At 39.2% G+C, this 14,339-nt stretch overlaps 1 protein-coding gene across 1 annotated transcript; it reads right to left on the reverse strand.

Annotated features, from left to right (window-relative positions):
• Nucleotides 1-2,697: 2,697 nt before the first annotated feature.
• On the reverse strand, nt 2,698-8,062 carry LOC109868207 (retinal homeobox protein Rx3-like). Its single transcript, XM_020457643.2, has 3 exons — nt 7,743-8,062; nt 7,310-7,539; nt 2,698-5,944 (listed from the first exon to the last, which is right to left on the reverse strand). Exons 1-3 carry the CDS (start codon nt 7,996-7,998, stop codon nt 5,477-5,479), a joined length of 954 nt encoding a protein of 317 aa, XP_020313232.1. The 5' UTR covers nt 7,999-8,062; the 3' UTR covers nt 2,698-5,476.
• Between the last annotated feature and the right edge of the window lie 6,277 nt (nt 8,063-14,339).

The following is a 14,339-nucleotide window of genomic DNA, read 5'->3' on the forward strand; positions in this document are numbered from 1 at the left end:
GTGTTATCATCATATGTTGCGTATTCCACCGTTTGAAGAATGCATACTGGCATTTGAATATAGCGCAGTGAAAGGGAATCTGGACACACTGTGGAGATGGTAGACATATTTAAATATAGGTGTAGACACATGACATGTTTGGCATTGCATGATCAGAACTCTATGATCAGAAAACAAAACCTGCATGAACTGTCAAGTCTAGACATGGCCAGAGACGAGCTCCGACCAGATAATTGATCGCATGTCAGCTAACACACCTGGGATGTGGAAGTAAAGCCAAGTAAAAATCTGGAATTGAAACCACCTTATTCAGATGCAATACATATGGAACATGTTATGGCCTTTCAGGTGGCAGGTGCCCAAAATGACAAACGGGCTTTCATAATTCATATCTCGAAATTCATTTTAAGATTGTTTCGCGTAATTGTAGGCCTATTTATTTCTGCAACAACACACTCACTGATCCACAATGTTAATGGATAGTCACTACCATTATGGGAACTGTATTAACTTTTTATTCTGAGTTACAGCATTCACCCCACATAATACATAGTGCATTTATTATTTTTAATAATCAAACCAAAACTGAACCGACCTCAAAAAGCAATAATCGCTCAGCAATAATAGCCAAGGACGAGGTGTGTGGAGACACATATTGTACAATATGAGGAGGAAATTATAGTCCTAAAAAATCTTTCCAGTTTCACTGACTCACCCAATTATGTGCAGCTCACTCACTGGTGATGGCCGCTATGTGCTCGTGCCATTGTTTTAACTTTTTCAAGTTGATAAAATATTTTGGTAGCCGAGAGGAGATTAGTCTTCATTTTTCAGCAGGATCAATATGCTTTCCAACCTGTGTTTTCCTGCGATTGTAATAGGATATTACAAAAGGCCTGTTTTGTCTGCATGCTGTTCGCTGACAGATTTGCCTTCGACCAAGTGTTGCTCACAATCTAGTCCTGTTGCAGCCGTAATTCGACCTTGTTTCAAAGTTATCAACAAATGATCTCATTTGTATGCCTATAAGTCACCAATGTAGACTGTTTGAAGCACACTTTTGTAAGTCTCAGTTACAAATGGCAGCTCCAATAAGCCCCCTATGTTGAACGAGAGGCTTGTTGAATCATGATTCTTTTGAGGTTTTAGTTCATCGTTCGGTAGGGGGTTCCTACGTGCACTGGGCATTACTGAATCAAATCAACGAAATTAGTCGAATGATTCGTTCTTTTGACTGAACGAGTTGAAAAGGTCTAATTAAGTAAAAAGAGCCAAACTTCCCATCACTAAATGACTAGTGACTCTGGTGTCAGATTACAATACATATTCACAGCCATTGGAGGCTGCAAAGTCCCACCTAAAATGTAACTAGTTCATGGAGTTTACACATACACATCACTGTCAAACGAAGCACAACGCTGGAAATCTGTCTGCATCCACAGAAACTAGTCCCCTCGTTCTATGACAAGCAGAGATGGTTTACAGTATATTGAATTCAAATCACAGAGAGCGAGAGACTGCCACAAACTGTCAGTTCCTTGAAGTTTTGGCTGTCTATGTAGCTGAATATGAATTAACACTTAGCAAAGTGGTTGTGGGGAACACATGACAGGCACTAATTTGCAATATAGGTAGTTAGTATTGTTAGTGGTGCGTAACTGGTGGCAGGGAAGTCAGACGCAGGAGAGCAGAACGAGGTAATAGCCGGAGCAGTTTAATTGTAAAGCCAACAGCATAACGAAATGAACAAACATGGGTACAAAACCCCATATGATATATACAGTTAATCCTTAGGGTAGTGGGGGGCACATACGACAGGCACTCATATTATATATACAGTTAATCCTTAGGGTAGTGGGGGGGCACATATGACAGGCACTCATATTATATATACAGTTAATCCTTAGGGTAGTGGGGGGCACATATGACAGGCACTCATTATATATACAGTTAATCCTTAGGGTAGTGGGGGGCACATATGACAGGCACTCATTTGCAATATAAGTAGTTAGGCTGTTATAATGTTATAAATTATTAAAGGCCAAGGGTAAGCTATTAGGCATTTACTCAATGATTTTCTTCTTTGTCGAAAAAGTGTTTTATTCATTCACAACTAAGATGCTTCTGGGCTTAGCACAGACAGAGTGAAAGCCGAGGAAAACAAGAAGAAGCACAGACAGAGTGAAAGCCGAGGAAAACAAGAAGAAGCACAGAGAGACAGTGTCGGACAGACAACTGAGGAGAACAAGAAGAAGCACAGACAGACAGTGACAACAGAGGAGGACAAGGAGAAGCACAGACAGACAGTGAAAACAGAGGAGAACACGATGAAGCACAGACAGACAGTGACAACAGAGGAGGACAAGAAGAAGCACAGACAGACAGTGACAACTGAGGAGAACAAGAAGAAGCACAGACAGACAGTGACAACAGAGGAGGACAAGAAGAAGCACAGACAGACAGTGACAACAGAGGAGGACAAGGAGAAGCACAGACAGACAGTGAAAACAGAGGAGAACACGATGAAGCACAGACAGACAGTGACAACAGAGGAGGACAAGGAGAAGCACAGACAGACAGTGAAAACAGAGGAGAACACGATGAAGCACAGACAGACAGTGACAACAGAGGAGGACAAGGAGAAGCACAGACAGACAGTGAAAACAGAGGAGAACACGATGAAGCACAGACAGACAGTGACAACAGAGGAGAACACGATGAAGCACAGACAGACAGTGACAACAGAGGAGGACAAGGAGAAGCAGAGACAGACAGTGACAACAGATCACATCGTGATTTCCTACTACTATCTAGTGGACGAACTTGGAATCAGACAGAGGATATATGTACATCAGTGGATAGATAGAGACTTCAGCTTTCTTCTTCTCATAGTTATATCATTCCTGACAGAAAGACAGAAAATAAAGATATGGCACGTTGCATAAGCCCTGCACTTTTAAATGGCTGTGTTCCAATGGGAATAAACACATGTTTAGAGTAAAAGATCTAAGATGTTTTAATTATTATTATTCCTTTTGAAACAGTAATTGATGACATATTTGATCTGAAACCTAGACTTTCAAATCTCTTATTCCCAATGACATTAGGGACCCCCCATCCCCCACACAAAAAAACACCCAGTTTTGAAAGTAGACTACATAGTACATTGTTTAATTGGAAGAAAGGTGGAGTAGACAGCTTTCTGAACAACATAAAGCTGGAAGTCAAAATGTTGAACGATATGTTTCTCCTTCTTCATAACACTAATGTCCACTAGAGGGAACCGGACACCATGTTCACTTGTTCCGCTCTGCTCTGTGATTTGAGATTTAAATTAAATTAGCAATAAGTGTGAATATAAAACCACTTGTTTTCTAAAAAGTTGAAAGCATTCTGCAAAAGCAATCGTCTTCAAAAAAGAATATTCTATTGTAAGAAATATATATGTCTCTCTTTTTTCTCTCCAAACCAAATGTTGACTGAAAACTGATTATGAAGAGTCCTCCAAATGAATAAGAAATGCCCATTGTGCATGGTGAAGCTATGACACATAACGTGTATGCAACAACACAATACATGCATATATCATAGGACATATGACAATTAATGAAATAAGGGATAAGTGTTGATGTAACTATGCAGTTTTATTTCCATAAAATTATTAACGTATGGAGATAAACAACAAATGGACAATCGGTCATGAACATTTGTAAAGTGTACAAACTGGAAGAACACTGAAAGAAAGTTATCTAGACAAGGGCTTGGAAACAATGATAAATACATTGATTAATCCTGGGATGTGATTGTCTTAGCAGAAGTACAAATACATAACAGAAGATAATTGTTAAAATAGGGATGCAAATGTCAACATAGAAACCAGGTTGCAGGCAATTTTACATTTGAACATTTCCACTTTCTCTTCAATGGCATCCTTCATTCAGTAAGAGGGGGAATTCTGACCCGAATTAAGAGTGCCTAAATGGAACATAATTCCCCTTTTTCTACACTTTTCTCTTTAAGCATATTCTGACCTTGACCTTGTGGATGAGAATATCATGCTATTCACAACCCATTCAATGCTATTCACAGAAAAGGAGGTGAGACAGAGGTGTGTCTACAGATATTCCGTAGTCAGACCTTGACTTAATTTGCTCATAATTCCACCACTTTAAAAAAAATGATAATTATATGTAGAAATAACACCAAATCTCTATGCACTGTAATTTATAAATTGATAAGAGCTATTAATAAGACCTAGGTAAATTAGTCATTAGTTAGGACAAGAGGATTGTAAATATAAATGACAGTTGTTTTAGATCTATTTTATTTTATGATCGTTGTGAAAATGTGAAACCAGTCATATTTCAGCAAACTGAAAAGCATGTCAACATGACAGGTATTTCGGCCTCTTTTCCACAAGTGAAGTAGAAATAGCTGTATCATTATTCAGAATTTTTATTTTAGGCCTATGGCTTCATCATTTGCAGGAGTTAAATTTGGAGATCCAAGCAGAGACTGTAGCCTATGGAAACCTGTGTGCACTGATAGTAGAGCAGAACCTACCTAGTTGGTAGGTAAATAAAAAAATGTATAAGTACTCTCCTAACCCTAAATAATATACAAGATCAGAGTATTTTTTTTATCTACCAATTGGTGCTGAAAAGGAAAGAAAAATGCATGTATTTACAAGGCTTTTTTTCATTGGTCCCTAACATTCTGAAACATTCTCTCCATAGACAGGTTAGCTGAGAACTTCCCGAAAACCATGTGTTGTTATGAGGTGTTTGACTGTCACGTTTATGCTATGCTATGCTAACATGTCAAAAAATGTATTGTGCAACTTTATTCATGTTTTCAATAAACGTTGGAGATTAAATATAGTTTACATGTTGTCAACAATCTAAGCCAACCCCGTCTGTTTTACCCCATAGTTGTGCGTGGGTCGGTTTTGTTGCTAAACAACAGACCCATCTATATGTTCTAGTGAGTCTGTTGAGAAAATTCTAATTAAAGGTACACCAAATTTAAAGGGATGGCTATTGAATAAAAATTCCATTAGAAAATCTGTTGGCCAGCAAGTGGGAGGGTTTTCAGCGGTTGAATTAAATTTATTCAGCGCACGCAAGGTAACCTCATCTGCAAAGCCTGTTAAGATTATCTTATACTTCCCGGTTCTAAACAGTTACTGCATATATTATGACAACATTTCGTGAGGTTTTTGTTTGTTTTGGTGTTTGGCTGTGTTCGCCAGTTTTTTTCCCAGCCTGTTCATCTGATTCTGGGGAAGTAGTTAAAAGGCTTCATTGCCAAAATCCCAAAGTGTCCCTGTAAGGGAGTATGCAAGCACAGATGTTCCCTTCACCTAGTCAACCGAACCAACGCAGCTTATTTGGATACCTTTACACACCTGCACAAGGTAAGTAGGAAAAGTGTACATTTCCTAAGTCAGAACCTAAAACCAGATCTTTGCATTGCCTCAGAGGGATGCAAGCCAGCATCCATCCTCACCATGTTTCCCAATAGACTGAATATGCTCCTTAGCCTTCATCCTCAGAGACACAATACTAGAATTACGAGGATCCAACTCCTCCATAGTTAACTTGTCCACGTACCCAGACGCTGAGCACTGGTACGGGGGTGGCGGAGGAGGACACAGAGAACCAATATGCCCGAAACTGGGGGAGTTGAGAAAGGGTGGAGGAGTGTAGCTGGAGGTTCTTTGGAGGCCCTGAGATGGGCTGGTGATGAAGCCGGAAAGGGACTGCAGAGGGGTGGCAGTGGTGGTGGGAGTGCTGAGCCATGGCTCCAGCTGTAGCCCGGAGCCCAGAGACTGGGAGGAGGAGCGGCTGAAGGACAGGAAGGAGGAAGTGTCCTGGAGCTTGATGGAGCTCACCTCCAGCTTCTCCTGGCGACGCCACTTGGCCCGACGGTTCTGGAACCACACCTGGGATGGAATCATCACAACATTCTTTTAAGACATTCTGTAATTCAACATTATGAGAACTGGGGCGATTATACACAGAAACAAGATTCAGGGGCACTTTGACCATATCAGTAAAATATTGAAATACCATACAGATGTAGGATCTTAATGTGAGCCAGTTTGCTACAGCAGGAAACGTATCCTGTAGCAACAGGAAGAATGAATTATTATATGGATTATAATATAACCGTCATTTATGTAGGTTTGATACATTTTTCTTAAGGGAAAATCAAGTCTGAAATTTCAACGTGGAAATTACAGAGTTCAGAAGGCTTTTTAAACTTCAAATATACATTACAAGTTTTACATTTCCTGCAGGGCAGGAAAGTTCTCCTGCAACATGGTGATGGAATGAAGTTCCTACATCTGCACATGACTTAACCAATTGCCTATCTCTCCAGATATTAGCACAACAACAGTCGTAAAACTTTGCTGTGTCAAAGAAACTCAATTGCCTATCTCTCCAGATATTAGCACAACAACAGTCGTAAAACTTTGCTGTGTCAAAGAAAACTCAATTGCCTATCTCTCCAGATATTAGCACAACAACAGTCGTAAAACTTTGCTTTGGCTATTTGAAAAAATGTAATATCTTTAATGAGAAGACTATTTGAATATATGAATGATAACTGTCAACCTTTGTGTAATACATGATCAACTATGATACTGTTACAAATTTAAAAAACTCATTCGGAGAGAGTTAGGAGAAGCAGCCTTTCATTTCCTTGCATCTTATGTGTGGAATGGTAGACAGTACACTTCAAAATGGAGGAATTGGTGTTTCTCGAGCAAAAGATTAAGGGACCTTTTTACAGAAGAATGTATCTGTTTTATTATGATTGTGTTTTGCTTTTGGTTGTGTATAATACCGTGTATTTGATTGTGTATATTGTATTTTGGTGTGTAGTGCTATACATGGCTCATCTAGAAAAGAGACCTTGGTCTCAGCATTGACTTATAGTGTCAACATTTATGTTAAAAAAAAGGGCTATTATCATCAAATACCGTATGTGACAATTTACTTAATAGTGAAGAAGTTAGGCCTAATATAAATTGCAATAACATATTTTAGTGGTCCTGACATTAGCCTAAGGTTGTAAATTAAAAATATTAATATTCAACTAAAGACGATGATTATTTCACGAACCACATTTTATTTCAACTTTATTGATAAGACTCAGACACAGAACTTTTGTTAAATGTGTCACAAATAGGATAAGACAAGAACTTATGTTGAGCCCATGCTCGAAACATTCATTGGTAGACCTCGAGTCGAGCTTCATACACATGTTCAACAACGGACTCAGTTGCTTGCTCATAATGTACCTGTACTCGGACCTCGGGAAGATGAACTTTGAGCGCGATCTCCTCTCTGCTGTAGACGTCAGGATAGTGCGACTTTTCGAACGCTCTCTCCAGCTCGTGCAGCTGAAAGGTGGTGAACGTGGTCCTATTACGCCGGTGTTTCTTCTTTGGGTTCTCATCAACGTGCAATTTATCCTCCCCTTTAGGTAAGTCAGAACTGACAGACGCCCCCGAACCGCTGCAGCAGACACCTGAAAAATACATTGTAGGCTGGATCAATTTATGAACTTCTGAGCTATATTTGCCAACCTTTTACTCTAATTCGAATGGTTACTGGCAAACATATGTAGGCCTAAACATGGAATAAATAACTATAAATAGCCTACTGGTATGAAAGATAACATTTTGAATACATTTTGAATCAATTAAAAAAAATATTGCCAATGTTACTTACTGTCAAAACATTTTGGGTTGAGTTCTTTCTTCGGGGATGACATAATTCCATTTCCTCTCGGCTCAGCAGGTTTTCCTGATTCATTGTAGGACACAGATTGATGAAACATATTTTCGTCTTTAAATCCCAATATTGCTTCAATACTGTGAACCCTTGTTGCGGCTTGATTATGGTTATTCCAGGGGCTTCGGACAAAACGTGCAGAAGGTGACAGGCGCTCTTCCATGACTTCGGGAGTTGAACCAAGAAGCCACATTTGATGTATAAAATATTCTCAAACTAAATTGAAATGACACTGAAAAATACATTTAAACTCCCGAGAAAGTTATATTTAAGAATGCATAACAAAACGTTGAAATAGAATGAAACACAGACTGTTGACTATCAAAACTGTGTAAGGCATGCATCGCTACTGAGTATAGAGGCCACCTAGCTGACACTCTACAAGAGGTCTTGTCATATAGAGGAGGCTGTATCTTCTGGGGTTTATAAAGTAGTCCCCCCGGTAAGACCCCCGTGTCCCTCAGTCCATGTGACAATTCCCACCTCTCCACTAGACACGTCAAAAGAAGAACGTCACGTTCGATTTGACCCAGCCCTGCGGTTTGGGGGTAACTACATTGTCCTCATTGAACCAATGCAGCAATGCAGAGCTAGACAACTCCTCCCCAAGACAAGTATTCTGCTGTGCTTGTCAGTCAGTTAGTGTTGGTTTATAAGCCCCCTTACATAAATCTTAAAACCATCTTTCCCTCCATCTCCAGATGTCATGTGCTACATCCCAAGTGGCAAATCCCTATTCCCTCCATGTAGGCGATAGGGTGTCATTTGGGATGCAACATGCTTATGGTGGCCTGTAAAATTAGCTGGTGGGGTAGAAGAGTATGGTTTAAGGTGTCAGAACACAATCATAATTATAAATCACAGTATCACAATTCCAGAAGTTTACATACACTAAATAGACTCTGCCTTAATTAAAACAGCTATCCAGCTTCTGATAGGCCAATTGACATCATTTGAGTCAATTGGAGGTGTACCTGTGGATGTAATTCAAGGCCTACCTTCAAATTCAGTGCCTCCTTGCTTGACATCATGAGAAAATCCAAATAAAATCAGCCAAGACCTCTAGAAAAAAATTGTAGACCTCCACAAGTCTGGTTCATCCTTGGGATCAATTTCCAAACACCTAAAGGTGCCACGTTCATCTGTACAAACAATAGTACGCAAGTATAAACACCATGGGACCATGCAGTCATTATACCGCTCAGGTAGGAGATACGTTCTGTCTCATAGAGATGAACGTACTTTGGTGTGAAAAGTGCAAATCAATCCCAGAACATCAGCAAAGGACCTTGTGAAGATGCTGGAGGAAACAGGTACCAAAGTATCTATATCCACAGTAAAATGAGTCCTATATCAACATAACCAGAAAGGCCGTTCAGCAAAGAAGAAGCCACTGCTCAAAAACCGCCATAGAAAAGCCAGACATGGGGATAAAGATGAGACTTTTTGGAGAAATGTCCTCTGGTCTGATGAAACATAAAATAACTGTTTGGCCATAATGACCATTGTTATGTTTGGGGGAAAAAGGGGGAGGCTTGCAAGCCGATGAACACCATCCCAACAGTGAAGCACGGGGGTGGCAGCATCAAGTTGTGGGGGTGCTTTGCTGCAGGAGGGACTGGTGCACTTCACAAAATAGATGGCATCATGAGAGGGGAAATGTATGTGAATATATTGAAGCAGCATCTCAAGACATCAGTCAGGAAATTCAAGTTTGGTCTCAATTGGGTCTTCAAATGGACATTGACCCCAAGCATACTTCCAAAGTTGTGGCAAAATGGCTTAAGGACAACAAAGTCAAGGTTGGAGTGAACATCACAAAGCCCTGACCTCAATCCTATAGAACATTTGTGGGCAGAACTGAAAAAGCTTGGGCGAGCAAGGAGGCCAACAAACCTGGCCAGCTCTGTCAGGAGGAATGGGCCAAAATTCACCCCAATTATTGTGGGAAGCTTGTGGAAGGCTACACGAAACATTGACCCAAGTTAAACAATTTAAAGGCAATGCTACCAAATACTAATTGAGTGTATGTAAACTTCTGACCCACTGGGAATGTGATGAAAGAAAGAAAAGCTGAAATAAATAATTCTCTCTACTATTATTCTGACATTTCACATTCTTAAATGAAGTGGTGATCAAAACTGACCTAAGAGGATATTTATACTAGGATTAAATGTTAGGAATTTTGAAAAACTAAGTTTAAATATATTTGGCTAAGGTGTATGTAAACCTCCGACTTCAACTGTACATATAAAATTGTTAAATAGTGTTAAATAGTTATTGATAGGCCTTTTGGCAGCTTACAAACTTTCTCATATTCATGATTAAATATTTAATTCAAAACTCTTTAGTTGTCATTAAATGTATTCATTTTTTAGATGTATCTTAACTATGCCCACTTGTTCTGTGAAGGCCAAATAAATAAATAATGAGCAAAAAAAAAACGTTCCCCATAATTTTCTTTGACTTTACAGTCTACAAACATTCAATAATTATTTTACAAAATGAGTTAAAACTAAGCAATGAAAACACAAGTTATTATAGTATGTGACTAGTAACAGCTGTAAACAACTATAGGCATAGCTGTTCTCCATTTAAGGCCTAATCCAGTCTCGATAATTGGACCTACTTCAAGTTGGGTTGAATGTGTTGAATGAGTTGAGTTGGCCTATAAGCCTGTTGTATCCTATTATCTGTAAGCAAACAAAGATACTATTTTAAATGTCATAGTTCACATCTAGTTACATTGTTACATTTTAGGCCTATACAGTACACAACCTTATTATGTGAGAGGTTTACCATACAGACCCGAGTGGAGCCCAGGCCTGCCATTGAGGTGCAAATGATTGGAAACATTTCTTAACTTCCTCAATATTGAGGAGGATATGTGTAATTGACACTAAACAAAGATTGACAGCAGGTTGGTAATCCCTGGCCCACATGTTGCTTAAAGGGATTACTATCTTTTTACTCAAAAGGAGTAAAATCCTTATAACGATTTAGCATTTCCCAATTGCTGAAAGTGACATTATCCTCTGTTGGCCATTGGTCCAATAGGCACTGCACAAGGAAGCAGAGCTGGATGTGGTATGTTGAGAACTATAGTACAGCTATAGGATCCGCAACTGAGGTAGTTTGCTACAGCAGGAACATTATCCTGCAGCAACAGGAAATGTGGGTTATAAGTAGTCAACATTTTTGTAGATGTTGATATATTTTTCATAAAGGGAAATCAATTCTGAATTTTGAAAATGGAAGTTACAAACTTCAGAAGCCTTTTTTAAAACTCAAATACGCTACACGTTTTTAATATCCTGCATTGCAGGAAAGTTCTCCTGCAACAGGGTGATCAAATTAAGATCCTACATCTGTAATCACAATGAAGCTTGTAATTTCAAACACAACGGTTATAACACAAATCTATCTTTTAGTTTCTATCTTTTTAGATTTTGTATCTTTTTAATTTAGGGGATGGATATTGGATATAAAAAGGGTTCTTTGGCTCTTGACTCATTAGCATATTTGTAGTTCACAATATGAGTTACAATATCCAGGGCTGGGTGCAACTTCATTCAACTCCATTTAGTCAATTCATGTCATGCATTTTAACTGAATTCAAGAACTGGAAGAAAGATCATCAATAGGTCTATTGTTCTCAGTTTAGGGGATGGGTACATTGTTGTGTCTTTGCCTTTGACATTGCTCTGTCTGATGAAAAAATACATGAGATCATTTTAAAAAATACAGTTGCAAAAATTATTCAAAGAATCGACAGTTTAACCCATCACCTAGCTCAAACACAAAACGCTAGCAACCCACCTCGACAACATCCGGTGAAATTGCAGAGCGCCAATTCAAAATACAGAAAACGTCATATTAAATCTTCATGATAATACAAGTGTCATACATGATTCTTTAGCACAGAATCTTGGCAATCTAACCGCATCGTCAGATTTCAAAAAGGCTTTACGGCAAAAGCACAGCATTCAATTATCTGAGGTCAGAGCCCCACAACAGCACATTATCCAAACAAGCACAGGCGTCACAAAATCCCAAATAGCAATAAAATAAGTGACTTACCTTTGAAGATCTTCCTCGCAATCAGGAACACAATGAATGGTCGTTTTGTTCGATAAATTCCTTCTTTATATCCCAAATAGTCCGTTTAGTAGGCATCATTGAGTTCAGTAATCCACCCGTTCAGAATGCAGACATAGGTGTTCCACAAGTTACCAGTAAATTGTATCCAAACAAATCAAACAATGTTTCTAATTCATTATTAGGTACTCTAATATCTAAATAAACGATAATATTTCATACGGAGCAAACTATTTTCAATAGGAAAGGAATCAAACGCTCCCTCGGTCACGCGCACAATAAGATGAGTTTTTCCATGGAACTTCCTGAGGATAAACAACTATTCCTCATTGGTTTTTCAGAATTCAAGCCTGAAACCATGTATACATTTTTTTTAACATCTAGTGGAAGTCATAGGAACTGCAATTTGGGAGGCGGAAGTCTTTGGTTTCAATAGTTTAAGCTTGGAATTGGCTGGCAGGTCAACAGAAAAAAAAATGGTCCTCGCGTTTTCGCCTGCCAAATGTGTTATGCTATGTGTTATACAGACATAATTTTAGAGTGTTTTCTATCCAATACTACCATGCATATGCATATCCTAGCTTCTGGGCCTGAGTAACAGGCAGTTTACTTTGGACACCTCAGTCATCCAAAATTCTAAATCCTGCCCTTATCACAAAAATTGATGATCTTTCACAATGGCATTTTGTCCGAGAAAACATCAGCTATGTGATTTTTATAATACCGTAAAATGTCACTCCACCATTCTGTTGATTCCTGTCTAGTTTTGTAACTAACGGAGTCCAATCTAAATCATTTAAGAGAGTCTGAGACATGTAGTTAACCTGATGCGATGGGACAACCACCTCATCAACCTTGATCCTATTAACTGCTAATCTTTAACCACCAAATTCCCAATCCATTGTGAACATTAGACTCACTTGAAATTCACAACGTTCACAACGTTGAGGGTTTCTTCAACCGGCTTAACTAGCACCTAACAATAGTTGCTAAATAATCTCCAATTATACTGAACTAAAATATAAACGCAACATGCAACAATTTCAAAGATTTTACTGAGTTACTGCTCAAATAAGGTAATCAGTCAAATAAATGAATTCGTTAGGCCCTAATCTATGAATTTCACATGACTGGGTAGGGGCGCAGCCATGGGTGGGCCTAGGATGGCATAGGGGCCCTGGGGAGCCAGGCCCAGCCAATCAGAATGAGTTTTCTACCACAAAAAGGGCTTTATTACAGACAGAAATACACCTCAGTTTTATCAGCTGTCCTGCTGGCTGGTCTCAGACTATCCCGCAGGTGATGAAGGCAGATGTAGAGGTCCTGGGCTGACGTGGTTACATGTGGTCTGCAGTTGTGAGGCTGGTTGGTCGTACTGCCAAATTCTCAAAAACGATGTTGGAGGAGGTTTATGGACATGAACATTCAGTTCTGTGGCATACAGCTCTGGTGGACATCCCTGCAGTCAGCATGCCAATTGCACACTCCCTCAAAATTTGAGACATCTGTGGTATTGTGTTGTGTGACAAAACTACAAATTTTAGAGTGGCCTTTTATTGTCCCCAGCACAAGGTGCACCTGTATAATGATCATGCTGTTTAACTTCTTTGGGACTGGGGGGCAGTATTGAGTAGCTTGTATAAAAGGTGCCCAGAGTAAACCGCCTGCTACTCAGGCCTTAAAGCTAGAATATGCATATAATTAGTTGATTTGGATAGAAAACACTCTGAAGTTTCTACAACTGTTTGAATGATGTCTGTGAGTATAACAGAACTCATATGGCAGGCATAAACCTGAGAAAAAATCCAACCAGGAAGTGGGAAACCTGAGGTTTGTAGCATGAGCTGATCAAGCACGCCCACGTGAGAGCGACTGGTGTTCCATTGCATTTCCAAAGACAAAGGAATTCTCCAGTTGGAACATTGTTGAAGATTTATGTTAAAGACATCCTAAAGATCGATTCTATACACCGTTTGACTTTATCGAACAAAACAAACATTTGTTGTGGAACTGGGATTCCTGGGAGTTCATTCTGATGAAGATCATCAAAGGTAAGTGAATATTTATAATGCTATTTATAATGCTATACAGGTGCACCTATTTCTGACTTCTGTTGACTCCACAACATGGCGGATATCTGTATGGCTTGTTTTTGTGTCTGAGCGCTGTCTCAGATTCTTTCATGGTGTGCTTTTGCCGTAAAGCCTTTTTGAAATCTGACACAGCGGTTGCAAGAGGTTAACTATTCATGAAAATCGCAAATGAAATGAAATTAATATGCTAGCTCTCAAGCTTAGCCTTTTGTTAACAACACTGTCATCTCAGATTTTCAAAATATGCTTCTCAACCATAGCAAAACAAGCATTTGTGTAACAGCTAGCGTAGCTAGCGTAGCATTTAGCGTTAGCATCAGCAGGCAACATTTTCACAAAAACA

Source organism: Oncorhynchus kisutch, linkage group LG23 (genome assembly GCF_002021735.2).
Source record: "Oncorhynchus kisutch isolate 150728-3 linkage group LG23, Okis_V2, whole genome shotgun sequence".
Lineage (NCBI taxonomy): Eukaryota > Metazoa > Chordata > Actinopteri > Salmoniformes > Salmonidae > Oncorhynchus > Oncorhynchus kisutch.

Coding starts and splice junctions, on each gene's coding strand:
- LOC109868207 (XM_020457643.2), bottom strand. CDS start 7,998: ATGTGGCTTCTTGGTTCAACTCCCGAAGTCATGGAAGAGCGCCTGTCA. Junction 7,540..7,742: donor CAACCCAAAATGTTTTGACA/GTAAGTAACATT, acceptor TGTATTTTTCAG/GTGTCTGCTGCAGCGGTTCG. Junction 5,945..7,309: donor TTCCCGAGGTCCGAGTACAG/GTACATTATGAG, acceptor ATTCCATCCCAG/GTGTGGTTCCAGAACCGTCG.